This window comes from Ovis aries, chromosome 2, assembly GCF_016772045.2.
Source record: "Ovis aries strain OAR_USU_Benz2616 breed Rambouillet chromosome 2, ARS-UI_Ramb_v3.0, whole genome shotgun sequence".
Taxonomy (NCBI): domain Eukaryota; kingdom Metazoa; phylum Chordata; class Mammalia; order Artiodactyla; family Bovidae; genus Ovis; species Ovis aries.
The window spans coordinates 158,144,155-158,163,096 of NC_056055.1; the positions used below are offsets into that span (position 1 = coordinate 158,144,155).

Below are 18,942 nucleotides of genomic sequence, written 5' to 3' on the forward strand. Positions count from 1 at the left end.
ATTTGCCAGGAAGTAATGGGACCGGATGCCATGATCTTAGTTTTCTGAATATTGAGTTTTAAGTTAACTTTTTCACTTTCATCAAGAGGCTCTTTATTTCTTCTTGAATTTCTGCCATAAGGGTGGTGTCATCTGCATGTCTGAGATTATTAATATTTCTCCCGGCAATACTGATTCCAGCTTGTGCTTCCTCCAGCCCAGCGTTTCTCATGATGTACTCTGCATATACGTTAAATAAGCAGGGTGACGATATATAGCCTTGACGTACTCCTTTTCCTATTTGGAATCAGTCTGTTGTTCCATGTCCAGCTCTAACTGTTGCTTCCTGACCTTTATATAGGTTTCTCAAGAGGCAGGTCAGGTGGTCTGGTATTCCCATCTCTTTCAGAATTTTCCAGTTTATTGTGATCCACACAGTCAAAGGCTTTGGCATAGTCAATAAAGCAGAAGTGTATGTTTTTCTGAAATTCTCATGCTTTTTTGATGATCCAGTAGATGTTGGCAATTTGATCTCTGGTTCCTTTGCCTTTTCTAAATCCAGCTTGAACATCTGGAAGTTCACGGTTCACGTATTGCTGAAGCCTGGCCTGGAGAATTTTGAGCATTACTTTGCTAGCATGTGAGATGAAATGTGCCCTTAAAACCTACTATTTTCCTAGTCCATCCACTTTCTAGCTTCCCTAGAAGATACCTTCATCTGCTGAGTGAGTATGGCCCACCTGCCATCCAGCCTACCACCCATCCCATTCAGTGTCATAAAGTCCAGCTGATCTACCTCAAAATTTTTTTATTTTAATTAATCTCTGACTCAGTAATTCCACCTCTAGGACCCTATCTTGAATAATTAGAGGGATGTCCAAATACATATATGTTCAAGGATGTTTATTGAAACAATATTTATAAAAACAACCAATAATTCCCACAATAGAGACAGGTTTACAGAAAGTATAGGACAATCATATCATGGACATTTTACAGTTAAAAATCATGTTTTTGCAGAATACTCAGTGATAGGGGAAAATGTGCATACCATAAAGTTCAAGGTTAAAAAAATTCAAGATGTCAACCTGTATATAGAGTAGGATTCAATAATTTGAAGTATGAATACATATAGATGCATATATACATATACCACAAATTGAAAAATGACTAAAAAAGTATGTATAAATTTAATGCTTGCTATTTTTATGCAAGGAGATTATGGGAGATTTTATTTTCTCATTCAGAGTTTTCTGTATTTTCCAGTTTTCCTCAAATTATCAGGTATTGCTTTCACATTTAGAAAAATAATAAATAAATGTTAATAATAATAATATAAAAGTGAGATCAAAAGTGTTCCAAAAGATAGAAACATAAATACTGAATGTCTCTTTTTTTTTTTTTTTTTTTGCTTTTATAGATGGCTAAATCTTCCAGCTAAAAAGTTTTTATTTCCAGCAGAAGTAGTACTTGTAGTACTTGCATTCTTTCCTTGAGTGGATTTGGATAGAGGATCCACTGTGACGTATTTGATTTGGAAACCTCCTGCAGTCACTGAAGCATCACTTAGGAACTTCAACGTCATGACATTTCCTGGGGAGGAGGAAGATGCAGAAGAACCAAGATGTTACTCTCCTTCAAGTTGGCTGACACTTCAGTGACTCATCATTCTCATATGGAGAACATAAAAATTCTTGAATAAGACTCCTAGAATTCAGAACTATATTTTCAAGTTGTTGAGTCTGTAGTATCATTGCCAGGTGAAGCAAGGACTTCCAGATTTTTCCTGTGGCTCTCTAATCTGTCCTACAGGAAATTTTGTCTATTCTGTTTTAAAAGGTTTTCTTTGTAGAAGGAATATCCATAGAATTACAGGATAATAGCAGGCAGTTCAAACCAGTGAGATATAGATGGGTTATTTACTAAATGATGGCAACAAACCTTACATTTGTTAAGAAAACAAAAAAAGGGAAAAAGCCACAAAGCTAGATCTCTCTTTTAAACAAAGCACTTAACTACATGTTAACCTGCATTAAAGACCAACATGTACCAAAAATAAAAAAGAAAAACTTTATTATATGAAATATGTAGGGCTATTTTTCTTTTTCATGTGGGAAAAGCCTTCTTAATCCAAATAATAAATCCAGATTTCTTTGCAAAATCCCCATACACACTGAATGCTGATGTTTGCTTTTGTCAAGCACAGCTTTAAGTATCTTTCATCTTATCTTCCACAATAACATGATGAAGTGCATACTATTAAAATAGTCATTTTTTAAATGAAACTGAGGCACAGAGAGCCTGGGTAGCTTGCCCAAGGCCACAGGGTTTTAAATGGCAGAATCAGATTTGAACCTAGAGTTCATGCTCTGATCTACTGCACTCTTCTCAAACCTGGGAGAGCTGCTTAAATGAAAAAAGAAAATTTTCTTGTAGACTACTCAATGGTTAAAATAAAAATTGGCACAGTAGGGCCTAGTGCCAATTTGCTGGCATCTATCCACATCTATGGCTTCCACGTGGCACAGTAGTAAAGAATCCGCCTACCAATGCAGGAGACACAAGAGCTGTGGGTTTGATCCCTGGGTCAGGAAGATTCCCTGAAGAAGGAAATGGCAACCCACTCCAGGATTCTTGCCTGGAAGAGTCCATGAACAGAGCAGCCTGGAGGGCTACAGTCTAGGGGGTTGCTAAGAGTCAGCTGAACAGACACACACACACACCCCCCTAAGGGTACATTACTTGTGACCCCAACATTTCACTTTTAGGAATTAACTCTGAAAAAAAAATAGCACTAACAAGTAGAAGTAGAAAATATCTAGGGGACTTCGCTGGTGATTCAGTGCCTAAGACTCTGCACTCCCAATGCAGGGAGCCAGGGTTCAATCCCTTGTCAGGGAACTAGATCCTACATGCCACAACTAAGACCCAGCACAGACAAATAAATAAATATATATTTTAAAATGTCTAGTGAAATGTTGAATAGCAAAAGACAAAAATATCAGCAACAACTGCCTTCAGGATGTTAAATATTGGTGTATGACAAATTATGGCACCTATTAAGAGTCATTAAAAAGAATTAGAGTGATCTAAATATACAGGGCTTCCCAATTATACTGTGACTTTGAAGTAGCTCCATGGTCTCCATGTATGTAATGTTTGTTTGTTACAGGGAAGACATCTGGAAAGGTGGACACCACATAGTTGTCCAATGCCTTTCTTGGGTAGGGAGAGGTGAGAAGAGTGGGCACTTTCTTTCCCTATATACCTTTTATTAAAGTGGTATAGCTATGGGTAGTTTTTAGTTTATTTTTTGTTTTTGTTTTTTAATATAAATATGCTGGGGTGAGTAAGCATATATTTAAGAAGAAAACTAGATCAAAATGTTAACAGCAGTATCTTGACTGAGAGGATCATACTTTAAACTTATTTTATATATTCTTTTTCTATTACTCTGTATCAGTGTGTATTCTTCTTGCTGTTTTGCTAAATCTTTGGCATTTTATTTAACTATGTTCTTTCTGTTGATTCGTTTCTTTTTGAATAATAAATTGTGTGGGTTTTTCTTTTTTTAGTTTCTTGCAGTTGTGCCAGAAAAACACTGATTTGGTATTACATTTGGAGTCTGTTTTAGACAAAATAAGAAAAATGTCAAGTTTCAGGCTTCCTTTGGATTCTCCCTCTGTTTCACTTTTTTAAAAATAGAATTCTCACCCCCCTCCTAACTACCCTCCTACATCTCATAAAATGTCTTCTTTCAGTTTTCTGTTAACATGAAATATGTTCTCAAGTAAAGAATAAGAGATAAATAAAAACTTTAAAAGATTACTCTTCCTAAGGAGATTGTGACATAGTAATGAATTAATAAACTTTAAGCTTTAATCATTCCAATACTGAACAAGAATTTCCATCTCTTGTAATGATTCATCAATGAAAATTGCATGCACTGCAAAGCTAGGGTGTGGGACTAATTCAGTTTGTAGTATCTCAGTTTAAGGACTGTTTGGAAATTGCAATTCAATGTAGCTTTGGTGTTTTTAGTTGCAGAAGTATTGTGATAATTTTTTTTAATGTTGCAGAGGAAAACGAGCCAGAATGCGAATTACTGGTGCAAGTTATGAAAATAAAGAGAAAAATGAAGACATCAAAGAAAGTAAAAGTTCTTAGCCAGAAAGTATCAGTTTGAGGCAATAGCAGTGGTATTGCTCATTGTGATAAATGTATGCTGCTCCTGGAACATTTCTTGGTGCACATTTCAAGGAACAGTCTCATAAAATAATTAGCAAGAGGAAAAAGATCTGGAAAACATTGCTCACTATAGTTAGTCTTTTAAGATTAACTATGGCAAAAAGTGAAGAGGAACTAAAAAGTCTCTTGATGAAAGTGAAAGTGCAGAGTGAAAAAGTTGACTTAAAGCTCAACATTCAGAAAACGAAGATCATGGCATCTGGTCCCATCACTTCATGGGAAATAGATGGGGAAACAGTGGAAATAGTGTCAGACTTAATTTTTTTGGGCTCCAAAATCACTGCAGATGGTGATTGCAGCCATGAAATTAAAAGACGCTTATTCCTTGGAAGAAAAGTTATGACCAACCTAGATAGTATATTGAAAAGCAGAGATGTTACTTTGCCAACAAAGGTCCGTCTAGTTAAGGCTATGGTTTTTCCAGTGGTCATGTATGGTTGTGAGAGTTGGACTGTGAAGAAAGCTGAGTGCTGAAGAATTTATGCTTTTGAATTATGGTGTTGGAGAAGAATCTTGAGAGTCCCTTGGACTGCAAGAAAATCCAACCAGTCCATTCTGAAGGAGATCAGCTCTGGGATTTGGAAGAAATGATGCTAAAGCTGAAACTCCAGTCCTTTGGCCACCTCATGCGAAGAGCTGACTCATTGGAAAAGACTCTGACGCTGGGAGGGATTGGGGGAAGGAGGAGAAGGGGACGACAGAGGATGAGATGGCTAGAAGGCATCACTGAATCGATGGACGTGAGTCTGAGTGAACTCCAGGAGTTGGTGATGGACAGGGAGGCCTGGCGTGCTGCAATTCATGGGGTCGCAGAGTCGGACGTTACTGAGCGACTGAACTGAATTGAACTGATGGGTACTTAGCATAGTAAAAGTTCTCTAATGTCTTCTAACAAAGAAACCTGTTTAACCCAATGTTTCCCCAATTTACCTGACCTTAGAGCCCTTTTATCATGTAGTATCTATTAAAAACACCTAACAGATCTGTGATTTTCATAAGACTTCCTTGGGATTGCTGTACTAATGTGAAAATGCAATAAATACAACTTAAAATTTTTTTCAGTGATGAAAGATATTTTTAACAACTTAACAAATTACTTCAATCCTTTATCGATGAAACATTTGCGCCTTTTGTTACCACATTTTATGGGAATTAGAAGATACAGCAGTATTTATGGATTTGCAGACTCAAGACTATTTCAGATTGCATTTCCTGCAAGTAACCAGAGACTACACACTTTTTAAGTATAAATAGTTCTTTGCCTTTTACAAGCTAGCAAGCCATGTCTGTCTTCAGTTGTCAACTTTAAAAAGTTATATAGTAATAACTGTTGGATCCTTCACTTTCAGTGACACTGAGAAAGCAAATCATAGTTTTGTTCCTCAATTTAGAGCCATTACCTGTACTAATGATGTCTTCTGGAAGGTCATCTCCACAGTATCTGAAAGAGAATTTTTAAAAAGGAGAGGCCGCATGAATGATTATAATATAGCTCTTGCAAGTGACTAGCTAATAATTGATGTACTTTACATTTCCCCTAAGAGGTGCGCGTGTGCTCAGTCCTGCCTCTCTGCAACGCCATGGACTATAACCCACCAGGCTCCTCTGTCCATGGAAATTTTCCAGGCAAGAGTACTGGAGTGGGATGCCGTTGCCTACTCCAGTTCCTCTAAGCAATGGCTCACTTTTCTATTATTTACAACATTGGCACCCCACTCCAGTACTCTTGCCTGGAAAATCCCATGGACGGAGGATCCTGGTGGGCTGCCGTCCATGGGGTCGCTAAGAGTCAGACAGGACTGAGAGACTTCGCTTTCCCTTTTCACTTTCCTGCATTGGAGAAGGAAATGGCAACCCACTCCAGTGTTCTTGCCTGGAGAATCCCAGGGGCGGGGGAGTCTGGTGGGCTGCCGTCTATGGGGTCAACAGAGTCGGACACGACTGAGGTGACTTGGCAGCAGCAGCAGCATTGTTTATTTATTTTTACTAGGATTTATAAGAGAGCCTGCGTGAGTGCTAAGTTGCTTCAGTATGTCTGACTCTGTGTGACCCTATGGACTGTAGCCCGCCAGGCTCCTCTGTCCCTGGGATTCTCCAGGCAAGAATACTGAAGTGGGTTCCCACGCATTCCTCCAAAGAATTTTTCCCGACCCGGGGATTGAACCCGAGTCTATTACATCTCCTGCACTGGCAGCCGGGTTCTTTACCACTAGAGCCACCTGGAAAGCCCTTGTAAGAGAGAAGAGAGGCTAAAATATTGTTTGAAATAGACTTCTTGCAGTATTGAGACTCTTAGGAAAGAATTTGTGGCATTTCTACTCTGTGTGTCTACAAAGCTTTATGTGTGGTAGACAATTTTAATCTATTTGGGAAATTTAAAAAATCTGTTTCTGATTAATCTCATGAAGTTTTCTTCACAGTTAAAGAATGGGGAGTATGACTGATTTAAAAAGGAAAAAATTACTTTGGACCTTATAAGATGATGTGATTTTTATCTGAATCATGGCTTGAAAGGAATTCCCTTGCACACAATTATATAAAAAGTAAGGGTTTTTGTTAGTTTCTAAAGAAAAAGTAGTTTATTCCAGAGAAGGAGAAAGTCTATCATAAAGGTAAATCACACAGTATAATCCAATAAATAACAAATTAGCCTGTAAATTAAAAAGTCATTTTATCTAGAACTGTAATTGATTTCTGAAACTAGATTTAGAATAAAAATGTTATCTTAAGTCCCAAGGTAGGAGATCCATTCTTTCAAAACAGACTTTGTTCTTAATTCCTCAGATCCTACTTCTAGTCTTCTTCAAACTATTTTTTAAAACTATTTGTATTTCTTTCCATAGTAGTAGTCTCAGCTAAAGAACAAAACAACAACAGCAAAAAAACTCTTTCCATCCAAAAACTGCCATTTACTTATACAAGAAATACCTTTGTCTATTTAAGTTACAGATTTCAAAGTCAAGAAAGATATATTGTCCATTATTTTAAATTATCCCCACTACTATTTTCTTTCATTAAATTACTATCATGGATAATAGAATTGATAACCAATAGTCCATTGATGAGAGATATTTTAAAATACACATTAAGTGGGGACCTGAATATATAGAACACCTAACTGTGCTCTCTTTAATTTATAATGTTTCATACAATGTTGCAAAATTTGTATTGTAAAATGTAAACTATATTAAAGATACTGGGTGAGAACACACACCAAAAATATTGTGTCCCTGCATGTTGAAAAACCAGGAGAGAAATACTGAGGGAAGGAACATTTGTTTTTTCATGGCAAAGAAAGCTATTTTTAAGAAGATATCCATTGTATAATTAGCTGAACTGTATGAGAGAAGGGGCTCTAGTGTACTTGTTTACTTTATATCCATAATGCTTAGTACAATGCTTTGTACACAGAAGAAAGACAACAATTACTGAATTTAGGCTGACAGAAATCAGAACACTTAAAAACCCCAACAAATTTCCCATCCTACATATCTTCTTCCTCCTGTTAGTCAAATCTTGAGGTCTGCATAAATAGAATATTTAACTGTTACAATTTAACAAATCAAAAAGTAGCTATCACTATATTTATCATAAGTAGAGGTAGCAGCTGACTATGGCTTGTTAGGACTAACAGCGGAAAGAAAAATCTTGGTTAGGAAAGGAAAGGATGTTGCGGGGGAATAGATAAACTGGAAAATCAATATTGTAGGGACAGTTGGGGAGAAATTAAAGAAGCATCATGCAAAATATCAGATGTTCATTAGCTTCCTGTATGGAGAAGCAACACATACCTTCCCACAAAGCCATGGACATCATCGTAACTGTCGTATACTTCAACATAGTCAGCCAAGCAAGCTGGGTCATCTTCAAGGTCAAAGTCCAAAAAACTCAGGTGAATGCGCTGACCATACTTGAGTCTAATGTGCCAGTAGCAGATTTGGTTATCATCATACTCATTTGGGAAGCCTGGAGATTTAAAAATTCTCTTTGGATCTGTAAACACACCACCACACTCCTTTGCTGAAATGAGAAAAGAAAAAATAAGCATTTAAAAAGATGATTCTTACTTTAAAAAGATATTCATTTCTTAGTGTCCATTTATTTAGTACTTTTTATGAAATAAAAATAAAGACATGAATAAATGTATAGCCTCCATAGTATATTGTGTGTAATTTAGCTGAAGAATAACTGTATTTTTTTGTTAATAGTTGCTAAATTCTCGAAAATAAACATAGACCACTTGTGTCTTTTTTTTTTTTAAAGTAAAGTAGCGAAAAGAAATAATTGTGCTCCTGTTTACATTTCTTGCTCTATTCACATTTTAAGCATAGAGCACACATCTTCAGTGCACACTTAAATGTGTTTTGACAAATCTTGATACATATACCTACCTGTATTACCAACATATACCTACTTCACCAACATCATCTACATCACCAGCCATGACAGGGATTTTGTCCTATGGTGTCACCACTGTGTCTTCAGGGACTTGAACACTTAGAACAATGTACCCAATAAAGTCTGTTTGGAAAATCCTTATAAAGACCACTAGGGAACTTGAAGGTCACTCTAATCCAGTTAAAAGAAGAATTTATAATCATTCTATACTCCTTTTACTGGTTTAAATTAGCGACTTAATTCTAATACTATTTGAGGATTTGGTGGAGATATCTATGTTGATTTTTTCAAGTCATTTACCATTTCATAGATTTCTGTCATGTCCCATAACCTCTAATAAAAGCGAACAATCTCTACCAGAACAGTAACTTTGCAGTATGACCTAGAAGGAAAGCTATAGCAGGGTTCCAGTTCATTTTAATTCCATATCAACTAAATGTGTAGCATCTTAAAAAAAAAGATAGAAACTGAAAATTCAAATATAATCTGACTGGTGGTGTGGAGGTGGTGACTTTGGTAGTATTCAAAGATATTTTTATTGTATCAATTAGAGGCTTTTTACAAGAATATTCTTCTTTAAAATAACTATGATTAAAAAATTGTGCTAGAATCCTTAACACCATAGAGGTTAAGGAGCTTGTGTCTCCAGGGCAGAATAGGCTCTTAGAAAGGCTAGGGAGTGACAGGGAAGGTCAGCAACCTAGTCTGAGCTCGGTGACCAGTCTGTACCTCAGTGTCTTCATCGATGAAATAAATGTAGTCATCCTCTTCTGTTACCTCCCTCACAGCACTACTCTGAGGATAAATATAGAGGATAGCTTAATGGTATTATGCAAAGGGTAAGCTGTTCATATTGTGTTATTAAATATTATAAAATATAGAGTGTTTATGGGCACATAAGGGGCTTCCCTGGGGGCTCAGATGGTAAAGAATCTGCCTGTAATGCAGGACACCTGGGTTGGATCCCTGGGTTGGTAAGATTCCCCTGGAGAAGGGAATGGCTACCCACTCCAGTATTCTTGCCTGGAGAATTCCACGGACAGAGGAGCCTGGTGGCTACACAGTCCATGAGGTCTCAAAGAGTCAGACATGACTGAGCGACTAACAAGTGCCTACTTTGGGAGTGATTTTCCCTGTCCCACAGCATCCTACATTTACATACATACAATATCTATATATAAATTTAATATATATATATATATATATAGCCCCATGTCTTGTGGTTTGCACTGTCTTACTTCCCCATCCAGGGATTGAAACCACACCCTTGGCAGTGAAAGTACGAAGTCCTAACCACTGGGTCACGAGGAAATTCCCAGCCTCCTATATCTTTGATGTATATATCACTAGATTAGGGAAAAATCCAAATATTGAACTACTTTGGTTGTGTATTTAGCTATATCTACCAGCTCTATATTTCATGTTATATATAACTGTTGCCTCATCTCTGGCTTATTTAGAAAATGACAGATTTATGAAGCAGACTTCTTAAATCTGACTTTATAAATTTGAGCACTGACTGCTAATTGGTTAAGAACTGTTTATGCAGGAGGGAGTCAGCGTCATGCCACATGGTCAGAACTTGAATGAGCAAGGTTACTTCTGAACACATCTAAATGATCCTGTTCTTCCTTGCTTCAAGCAGCTGTAACTTGGTGATACTGATTAATTTATAATCATTAATTTATTTTCCTGATACTGTTATGACTTTTTTCATCCTAATCATTTTTCAGTGAACTGCGCTTCTCCCATTGCTAGTTCAGGCGGCCCCCAGTCCCCTTCAGGTTAACCACATCCTAAATAATCAGCGTGTCACTGAATCTAAAAGTAAGCTGAAAATTGAGTAAGATTCCTTCATACACATTTTCCCAGAGTGAAAAGTATTCAGCCTCTATGAGAAATAAATACAACTTACAAAAATTTGTAAGTTAATTTGGCATTCTTATAAAAGAGCAATGAAATGTACAGAATCCTAGGAGACTTGTTCTTACTAAATTCTCAGCTTACTTTTAGATTCAGTGACACGCTGCTTATTTAGGATGTGGTTAACCTGAAGGGGACTGGGGGCCGCCTGAATTAGCAATGGGAGAAGCATAGTTCACTGAAAAATGATTGGAATGAAAAAAATCATAACAATATCAGGAAAATGATGATTACTAATTAATCAGTATCTCCAAGATAGAGTAAAAAGAGAAGTGCCTGTATAATATATTTAAGGAAAAGGGGGAGTTCCCTGGTGGCCTAGTGGTTTGGATTCTGGGCTTTCACTGCCTTGGCCTGGGTTCAATCCCTGGTTGGGGAACTGAGATCCTGCAAGCAGTGCAGCACAACCAAAAAAAAAAAAAAAAAAAGGAAGAGAGGAGGGGAGAGAGAGGAAAAGGAGGAATATAAATTATTAACAACGACTAAATACGGGACTAAATGTTGTACGCGTGCTTGCGTGCTCAGTTGTATCTGACTCTTTGCGACCCCATGGACTGTAGCAAGCCAGAGTCCTCTGTCCATGGAATTTCCCAGGCAAGAATACTGGAGTGGGTTGCCATTTCCTTCTCCGTAAATGTAGTGTAGTATAGGCTTAACGTATGTCAAAGTGGTTTGCAAGAGTCTATATGAATGCGCTGTAAGTATTTATTTATATTTTGTCTCAAGCGGGAGTAGGTGATAGCTCTAGACAAAATTCTTTTCTACCAGAGTACATATTATTTTGAAATATAGGTTAGCTAGAAACATGAGAAACTGTTCTCCAATGACTAATATTATTAAACGGTAACATATTCTATAATACTATGCTAGAACTTCACTGTAACTCTCCTACTGTGTTACAGACTTTCTCATAAAGTAGATCGAAATGGGATGCCACCTGAGGATATTTATGATCATAAATGTAGGAAATAGTTTGTGACATGTTGTGACAGTTTGTAATATTATCCTGGGGGAAATAAATCCCCAGTCTGTTTTTGTCTAAGAACATGGAGCAAGAATTACTCTTCATAGTAATTATGATGAGTTAATTTTCTCTTTAAATTTTTCCTGACTACAGTCAACCATGGAAAAAGAATATGAATAAAACATATACTATATAACAATAACTAGAATATCCAGTATATATTCGTTAAAAAGAACAGAGTGGGAGTTGCTTAGTTTGGAAGTTTAAGAATTTATACACAAAAAGAAATTAGGAAAAACAATTTGTTTATTCTGTCTCCTTTTTCTCATTCTATTAAAAGGATAACTTTGAACAGTTAACATTTTGTAGTATTATACTACTTCATAGTTTTAGCTAATTCACTGTGATAAGTTTATAATCTGCTTTTTTTTTTTTTTTCTTTTCTTTTGTGCTCAGGAAGTTCCCTGGCACAGAAAACTAAATTTGAGATCTCACTTGCCTGCTAATTATCAGCTGTCTGATCTGGGGAAAGTACTTAAGTTCTTGAACTTTCAGTTTCCTGAAGTCTAAAATGAGTATAACAATAACTCCTTGCAGAGTTGTGAACATTAAGTGACAGTGTGGCTGAAGGGACGTAAGTCAGCATTTGGCACAACATAATCATTCTATGAATGGTAGTTGTTATTAATAATTATTACAGGGGACTTCCCTGGTGATCCAGTACTTAAGAATCTGGCTTGCAGTGCAGGGCCCGCAGGTTTGATCCCTGGCTGGTGAACCAAGATCCCACATGCCATGGGGCAGCTGAGCCCACACGCTGCAACTAAGACTTGATGCAGCCAAATGTATATTTAAATTTTTTTAAAAATTGTCATTATTAAATTGATTTGTCTCTGGAAAAAGAAGACATTTCTTTTTCATAACATGTAACTGTTTTTGTATAGTATAAAATTACTGTTTTCCACAAACCATGTGGGTTGTAGCAATATGCATCCCATCTTTCACTTCTATTGAGACGGATTCCGTAATCGATAATACCAGTTTTTCCAAATCCACAGTTGGGCCCTGGCTTCACAATAGGGTATCCAACTCTGCCCTTGGCCATCCACCCAGCAGCACAGACATGAAATCCTGCAAGAGAATGGAAGGGTAATGGCTTAACTTGTATGTTCCCCCAGCTAAGCAAAGGTCATCTCAATCAAGATGGCCCCTCCCAACAGGGACAGGGTCTTAACTGCAGAAATCCAGTTCATATATAAGGGGGAAAACGGTTTTCTTAAAAAATAAAGTTTGAACACATATAAAAGTTCTTATAACGTCTCACTTTTACTAGAAAATGACATCTTGGCAAAAAAAAAAAAAAAAAAAAAGATGGACTAAGAAACAATAATACCATGGATATGAAAAGAATCCAATTTCAGAGCTGGCTTCTTTTCACAAATGACCCTACTAGTGCCATGAGATAACTAAAATTATCACCAATACTGAAAAAAATCTATTCAAATGATAGTGTCTCTCTCAGGATCAATTAAGATATTGCTAATATTTTTAAAAATTTGAATAAAGATAAAAGTACTCAACATTTCAAACAAAGCCTTAGCCCTGTTTTCCTTGCTCAGCTTTGGCGGCTCTTTTAACATTTGCCAATGCCATCCAAGAACGATCTGACTGCGAGTCCCTGGTGGCTGGGAATGGCTCTGCTTTAGCCTGCATCGTTCCAGTTGCTGTGTCACACACAGCCCTGTGGGTATAGACTGAGCAGTCATCTGGGGAAGACTCTGGGCCATTTGTAAAAACACCTTTATTTTTGTCTTGGGTGATATAAAATATTTGCATGAGCTTTGCCAGGTATGTTCCTATAAGCAAAGGGATTTCTTTAATGGAGAAGATAATTTTGAATGGAGGTGGCCTTTTGGATTCTCCTGAAAGTCCAGGAGAGACAGTAGCAGCCCCCTCGCTCTCTCCCAACCCCCAGCTTTTATCATAAAGAAGCAAACAGTATTTGTTAATCACTGGGTTTTCACCAGGTGTCCTGACATCATCTTCCCAATATCTTTCATCTGGTGCTTTACAACTTTTTTCCTCATGGCTTTTGATCCTAAAGTACAAATGCATTCTCCCACTTAATGTTAAAAACGAAAAGGAAAAACTTGAAAAAAAATCACTAAATTCACTATTTCTTCTACCAAGTGAATTTCTTTGTAAGATTTAACATAGTAATACCATTTAACAGCTGAGGAAACCCACAGAGATCAAGAAAAGATAAAATGGTATAATATTAAAAATGAATAGCAATGGCATAGAATTAATGAGTAAATTAAATGATATCAAGATGATATCTTCATTTTCTTTTGACTTTAATTTATTTGCTCGGAATGGGAAGTGACCCCAACTCAGTTGCTTATTTTAGAAAGTGTCCACCATCGAGCTCTAGGCAGAGAAAACGGGAGAAGCAGAGGTGGAGAAGTAAGTCTTAATAAGAGGTTGCAGGAAAGGTGGAAAAATTTTTTTTCCAAAGGTGAAAAAGAAGAAATATTATATTCAAAGCAGTTACCAATTTTTCTGGCTGCCTCTAACTGCTTGTAGGTGGCAAGACTGCCACCTTCATATTCACACACTGCCTTCGCTTCTGCATAGGTGAGCTTGTATTTGCCGGACCGCGCTTCTCTGTGGTACACGCCTGCTGCTTGTTCTGTGAATTCACAAAATGTCATAAATGCACTGTTATCCATTCTTGTCGAACAAGGGAAATTTTGTGGCCTCATCTGGAAGATTACATCAGCTATTGTTCCTGCCAAAGGGTTCCCTGGGTCGGCTGCCTTGAGTGGCTGAGTTTTCATTGTTAGAAAGCTTTGGGAAACATTTTGAATGAGGGGAATTTTGGGGGGACACAGAGAGAAACTTAAGACTAAGTTATGTTTTTGAACTGAGAGCCTGAAATAAAGTTTTAATACAGCATTGTATTTCTGCACTATCCAAAGGTGATAAAGTTTTAACTTGTTTTTTTGGCTTGGTTTTAAAAACTTGGAAAGGTAAACACTAGGAAAAGAAAAGGAATGAAAATTGAAAAGAAAAGCCAATGAAAATTGGCTCATAATGAAGGAGAAAAATAAGCCAAAATATCCATTTGAGGGAAATGAGTAATGCAATGTAGTTGAGAATTTAGTAAACAAATTGAAAACTGAGGAACAGTTGGAAAGAATCCAAAGGCACCAAATAGTGCATTAAAGAAAAGAAAAATAGATATAACTACAGCTGAGAAAAAGTGGGACACACCCAACTACCAGTTCCTAGGTTCTTTACCTGGTTTGTCTTTTTTCAGTTCACATTTGTTCCAGCACAGTTTAGATGGTATTAAGTCATACGTGAGCTGTGTCCTAGTAGATCACTGTTTAAATGGATTGTTTTGAGTTTGGAGTGCATTTTGCCATAGAAACAATGTGAAAAGATTCCCAGGACAATAATCATAACATAGCTCTAATAGTTCTGTGTAGACTATCAAGATTATTGTTAAGTCTTTGTACCCCGACCTGTGTAATCAGCCACCATTAAGACCATTTCCAACAAGAATTTATATTTCCAGCCTTGCAGCAAGATATGAATCCAGCAGTATTAGAAATACTGTTCTTTACTCTCCACCCAAAGCTGAAGTTGACAATGCCAATTCAATAGGAGATGCTGCTTGGCATTTTCCCTGCTTTTCTAGACTCAAGAGATCCTGCTCTTATACCTTATACGGTAAAAGCCTATCATGCATACACAGTGGGTTAGTCAGTCTGATACTTAGAGGTCAGAAAACACAAGGAACATCAAAGTCATTCGCTCTTTTGAGAGTTACCTACTTTCCAAGTATCCTTCATCAGTAAAGCTTCATTAACCCAGCTTTTACCAGTTTCCAATGTAGCTGTTTTGAGAGTTTACCATGAGGTACTTCGCTAGGTTCTGGGGAATCAAGCCCTATTCTTAAGCAACTTGGGCACTAATGGGCAAGGCAAGTACATCTATTTTGAAGTACAGGGATACTGAGGCTTTTAGTAGAGAAGAGGGACACGTAGTACTTAATGATATATGTGATGGAGATGATTGTTACTTTTAAAAAGTGTTAGAATTGTATTTGTTTTCCAAAAGATGTTTATTTGAAAAAAATTTGATTATTTTGTCTGCCCAGATTTCTCAAACTAAAATTTCCTTTATATTTTACTCCCCAAATAAAAATCTGATGTATTAGAAACAAGACAGCAAGCTAAGTCCCACGTCACCAAATGAAGACTTAAGTATAGTTTCAGCTTACCCAGAAATGGAATCTTAAACCAGTCAGTCAGAAGACTCCTGATCATCACTAGTTAGATCATCTGTCTGATAGACCGCTACTATCTCCTAAAGGAATGTAACTTAGCCATCAAAACCCTACTATTTTGCTAGTAAAACTTCCTTATACCTGCACCTTTCTGCCTATGAAAATTTTGCATTTTGTACCACTCCTTGGAGCTCCTTCTGTTAAATTGGATGCTGCCGAATTCAAATGGATTGTTGCTCAGATAAACTCAAAATTTTAAGTATGTCTCAGTTTTTCTTTTAACAGAGGTTTGGAGGGGGAAAAAAGAAACAGAAAGATTAAAAAATAATTTTTAGTTTTATTCCCAGTAGTTTTTCTTAAAACTTTGGTACCTCTTGAAACTTGTCTAGTAATAAGATAGTAACTTAAATAGCAGCAATGTCTATACTATAATTTTTAATTGATTAAATGATATTAATATACCACATTGCTCCTGAAAGAGATCTAAACTTCCCATTATCTTGCCTTATGAACAAGTTGAGAACTCTTGGCATATGTACTCGAATATTTTAAGCACAGATTTATTTTAAAGTATTTCTTAATTCAGAATTTATAGTACTAAAATGGTCCTTTGATTAATGAGTCTTAATCTAAAGAGTTTCACTTTTCAGAAGAAGTAATAATTTATTAATTTTTCTAGCTGTCATTCATTAAAATTGAAAATCTGCTTAACCAATAATTTCCTTTTCCTTTTATTAATAGTAAGTGGTAACAGTAGCAGGTTGGCTCTGATTTCTGCTTCTGGTTCTGTGATAGACCAGTTGTGTGACCTTGTATAAATTACTGCCTGAATCTCAGTTTCTTCATCTATCAAATGGGAATAATGACAGTTATTTTTTGGAATATACAAACTATGAAACCTATAAGCATTGCTTCTGGATTCTAATAGGAGCTCATGATAATGTTACTTTTCCCTTCTCCTTTTTCAGATTCGAAACAATGGTTAAAAGGAATTGCTTATTTGTACATTTTTGGATTTTCCATTTAAACTAGTTGAAGTCACTTGTCCTTATGTGTCTTAAAACTTACTATCTAAGAAATTAAGAGTATACAAGAGTTAAAAATAAACCTTAGGGTCCCTTACTTCAGACTTCTCATTTTACCAGCATGGAACTGAGACCAAGAATTTTAAGTGCCTTGTTCTTGATAGTTGCTAGCAGATTCCTGCCTTATAATTCAACTCTCTTCTCCCTCTAAACAGTTTTCTAATACTACATTGATCTAACCAACTATAAACAGTTTATGCCAGGCTGACTGGTCAATAATTTGTCCCACTTTGAAGCAATATGCAATCACTCCAGGCCCCAGATGTGCAGCATACTATTAACAAATATTTGGGTTTGTGTCCCTCTACCTCCGGGACAGCACTTCTATTGTCCAGGTTTCTATTTTGGTGATATACAACATCACTTTAAAAAAAAAAAACCCCAAAACTACATTTTGCTTCATCATTAGAGAATTTGACAGAATTTCAGTTTATCCATTTGGGTTCAACTCTTACTAGCTTTATGATCCTCTTTTTCATTTCTGACAAGTAGGTGTATGTTTCCCAAGTTCAATGGTGTGCAATGAAAATAAACAGAAAGACTTGCTCATTCCTCTAGTAAATTCCAGACCCCATCTTGGCCAAATGGATTGCACTGTTCAGCGTGAAAGTAGTTCACTGGCTCAAGCTGAAAAAAGAGGCGGTAAGGCTGTGCATTGCAAATCGAGCTTTTTAATGAAATCCGCATGGCTGTAGTTATACCAGAAAGAAATAAGCTGAAAGGGAAGATATACTACAACTCTGTGCCGCTTAGCAAGCCTGAAATCAAGACCTAGGTTAATTTTACTTTCTCTTTATTTCTTTGTTTTATATAAGGATCTGTCAATTTTCTTCTTGAGCAATTCAAAAAATTTTCACCATCAGATACAACAGTGAACATAAAGCAATAATAATCTGTATCATGAGAATGAAAACATTATTTAGAGTACTCTATGGAGCATTTGGGGTTTTCACTATTTAGTTTTTTTTTAGTCTATTGTTTATATTCTCAGTTAGGCCTGTGTCATTTCCTTACATTTAACAAAACAAAACAACAAAAGAAACTTTCCTTGTCTAACAGAAGAGGTAGTAAAAGTATTTAAATGGCAAGCTCAAACAAAAGAAATCAAGTGATAGGAACACATTCAGAAATACAAGCTTTCTTCATTTTTTCTATATTACAAGATGGCTTTGTAAAACTATTTGAAAGAAAAACGTGAGTTATACTACAGGTCAGAGTACACAGAGCAGTGATTGTAAAATTATTTTATATTCTAATTTACCTGTTATAATTCTCTTATGATTACCTGTTATGAAATCTGACTGCAAATGCATTGAAATAAGAACAAAATAGTGTATTAGTAACTTTATTTTGTTAAAGACACTTTTTCCATTATACTACCACACCTGCTTTGAAAATTTTAAAGGACATATTCATATGGACTATAAATATTAACTTCTATTTTCTACTCAACAGTTCACTTTATAAAAAGCTATTCTAAAATTTTAGAAGGCAGGAACACTTAAAAAAAAATGATATATACACTCCATCAACTGTTTTTCCCAAACAATTTTCTTAGAAAACATCAGCCTTAAACAGAAGAGAAAAATTTACAGCTTTGATTCACTTCTGTATGAATTCAAAGAAGTGACTTCCCCAGCAAGAAGCTCATGAGAGAAGTTTCTTACCAAGCCATATGGAGTTATGAAAAATGCCATTCTTGAATCCCCATCCGTGAGCCTCTTCCCATAGCAAGACAAATAAGTAAATTAAGATGATCATATCTCAGTCGTAGAGAAAGAATGTCCTGTCAGAGGCTGCTCGGGATAAATTCTCAGAGCAGAGGCTGAAATGTGTCTGAAACATCTGGTTTCCACATCTTTTAAATGTTTTTTTTTTTTTTTTTTTTTTTTTCAGCTGTGAGGTCAGCACGCGCCCTCCAATGGCATTTTCTGCTGTAGAGTTACACAATTAACTCACTGTCTGAGGCAAATCCTCTGACTCATTTGCATTGGCAACTCAAACTAAGGATATGGAACGATCATCTACATTTTAAAATTCGCTTACTT

General features: G+C 36.3%; 1 protein-coding gene across 1 annotated transcript; it reads right to left on the minus strand.

Annotated features, from left to right (window-relative positions):
* Positions 1 to 867: 867 nt before the first annotated feature.
* Positions 868 to 18,732, minus strand: TNFAIP6 (TNF alpha induced protein 6). Its single transcript, XM_004004704.4, has 6 exons — positions 18,562 to 18,732; positions 14,067 to 14,204; positions 12,482 to 12,643; positions 8,019 to 8,247; positions 5,628 to 5,668; positions 868 to 1,572 (listed from the first exon to the last, which is right to left on the minus strand). Exons 1-6 carry the CDS (start codon positions 18,653 to 18,655, stop codon positions 1,394 to 1,396), a joined length of 843 nt encoding a protein of 280 aa, XP_004004753.1. The 5' UTR covers positions 18,656 to 18,732; the 3' UTR covers positions 868 to 1,393.
* Between the last annotated feature and the right edge of the window lie 210 nt (positions 18,733 to 18,942).

Bases quoted from the DNA above. Each gene is read 5' to 3' on its own strand.
- TNFAIP6 (XM_004004704.4), bottom strand. From the start codon at position 18,655: ATGATCATCTTAATTTACTTATTTGTCTTGCTATGGGAAGAGGCTCAC. The intron at 8,248-12,481 runs GTTTGTGGAAAA...TTCTCATTTCAG, and splicing joins ATATTGCTACAACCCACATG to CAAAGGAGTGTGGTGGTGTG. The intron at 5,669-8,018 runs GTATGTGTTGCT...ATTCTCTTTCAG, and splicing joins GTCCATGGCTTTGTGGGAAG to ATACTGTGGAGATGACCTTC.